General features: G+C 33.1%; 1 protein-coding gene across 1 annotated transcript in view; it reads left to right on the top strand.

Moving 5' to 3' along the window:
• Window positions 1-1,995, top strand: part of LOC106868079 (pantetheinase) — a 12,543-nt gene extending 10,548 nt beyond the window's left edge. The window contains exon 2 of the mRNA XM_014913194.2: window positions 108-1,995. Within this exon, the coding sequence (XP_014768680.1) occupies window positions 108-1,475 (1,368 nt within the window). The 3' untranslated portion in view covers window positions 1,476-1,995. The remainder of the gene's footprint in view (window positions 1-107) is intronic.
• The last annotated feature ends 264 nt before the right edge of the window (window positions 1,996-2,259 follow it).

Genomic DNA, 2,259 nt, shown 5'->3' on the forward strand with positions numbered 1-2,259 from the left:
AATAATGATGATAATGTGTGTGTGTGTGTGTGCGTGTGTGTGTGTGTGTGTATGTGTACATACAGTGTTTTTGCTATTAACAAAGTATATTATATTTATATTTCCAGGGTGTGAATATTTTGGTATTTCCTGAAAATGGCCTTATTGCACATTTGATGAATTATTCTCGTACTGATATTGAGAACTTTCTTGACATTATACCACAGCCTAACAAAGTGAGACCATGGATTCCATGTGATGAACCTGATCTCTATCCAAGAACACAAATTCAGGAAGCTATTAGCTGCATTGCCAAAGAGAACAAGATTTATCTTGTAGTTAATGTTGGAGACATGCAACTCTGCAATCACACAGAAGATTCAAACTGTCCTTCTGATGGACGTTACCAATACAACACTAATGTTGTTTATTCATCAGAGGGTGCTCTTGTTTCTAGATATCACAAGAAACATCTTTCTGATGAGCCTTATTACAACGTTCCCAAGACTGCAGAATATGCAGTGTTTGATACTCCATTTGGTCGTTTTGCAAGCATTGTATCTTATGATATATTCTTCAATGACACGCTAAATAATTTAATAGAAAAACATCAAGTTTCAAATATTCTTTTTCCAAATCTATGGTTACATGTTCCTCCTTTCTTTTTATCATCTTTATTCCACAATTCAATTGCCAAAGCTTTCAAGATAAACCTTATTTCTGCAAATGTCAAAATAGATATGTTCCCAGATATTATATCTGGTGGAAGTGGTATTTATACACCTTCAGAAAGTCTTTATAGCTATAAACCCTTTAATTCTGTTCCTTCAGACGGATATCTTCAGTTAGAAATTAAAAATATTGAAGAGTCAGAAAGAAAATTTCTTTGGCCTCTAAAACGTGAAGTACCCATATCAGACAACTCTGTTGTTAAAACGGCACTTATGACAAATGTTTTCCCTGTATCTGCCGTGATACTTCAGAATGATTCAGGCATTGTTAGTGTGTGTAATTATAAGGTATGTTGTTCTCTTGAGTATGAATTCATGTCTAATAGAACTTTAAAATTTAAAATCAACTATATTTTAGCAATAAGTAACAAGAAAGATGTAGATCTGACTAATCCAGAAGGTAAAGAAATGCAATCATGTCTTTTATGTCCAATTTATGATGAAAAAATATCATGTTTGATGACTTTGCCAGCTGATATTCCCAAAGGAGATGTTAGCTTTCGCAAATTAAAAATGACAGCTCATAATTTTAATACTCCTTATTTATTTCCCCACATTGCGACTTTTAATTCAAAAACTTACGATATCAATACATCTTGGAAACATGACAGAGGAAAAATAGAAAATACGAAACCAATTGAAAAAGTTTTTACTGCTATAATATTTGGAAGATTGTATCCTATTACCTCATCAGCTACATCTACAGTATTTCCAGTCACTTTTGTAATCTTGTTAAATTTAATATCAAAGGAACTACTTGTTTAGCCCTTTAGCATCTAAACTGGCCATATCAGGCCCAAATATTCTGACTGTTTTATGCTCAAACTGACCCGATCAGGCCTGTCACAACTACCCTGCAATGTCATTCTAAAATTAAACAATGCATCATCGAAATTTCAAATCTACAAGATAATGATTAATTCAAAAGAATGTGAAGAAATAAGCCTTATATTTGACAGAATAATCTGAATGCTAAGGGGTTAAGATATTTTTCCTTCTTTTCTTACTCACACTCAATATATTTCTTTTTAATTCTTTGTCACAACTGCACTCTGTGGAACTTCCTTGGTACCTGTTTTATACTTATGTCCTAACCTTCAAGAATGCAAGTATTAACCATATTATGAATATCAGATAGTTATCTCCAATTCCTCATGTTTTGTGAAGTATGAAAATGTTATGGATACTACCTCCAAATTCTCAGACTAAGCCAGATTACAATAATTTGTTAAAAATAAGAAATGTCATTAGTTTTGTTCATTAATCAATAAAATCTAAAATCTCATCGTGCTTCTGGTTGATTTTCTCAATATTCAATGTTAAAATTTTCACATAATTTTTGAATGATTCATTTATGGTAATAATTTTGGGCAGTTAACACATGTATATATTATTTTAATTCAATTATTATTTGTTAGGTTTGTAAATATCAGGCTGTGGAGGCGCAATGGCCCAGTGGTTAGGGCAGCGGACTCGTGGTTTCGATTCCCTGAGCGAAAACACCTAAAACTCCACGAGGCTCCGGCAGGGGATGGTGGCGAACCCTGCT

The sequence above is a fragment of the Octopus bimaculoides genome, chromosome 6 (genome assembly GCF_001194135.2).
Source record: "Octopus bimaculoides isolate UCB-OBI-ISO-001 chromosome 6, ASM119413v2, whole genome shotgun sequence".
In the NCBI taxonomy this organism is placed as follows: Eukaryota; Metazoa; Mollusca; class Cephalopoda; order Octopoda; family Octopodidae; genus Octopus; species Octopus bimaculoides.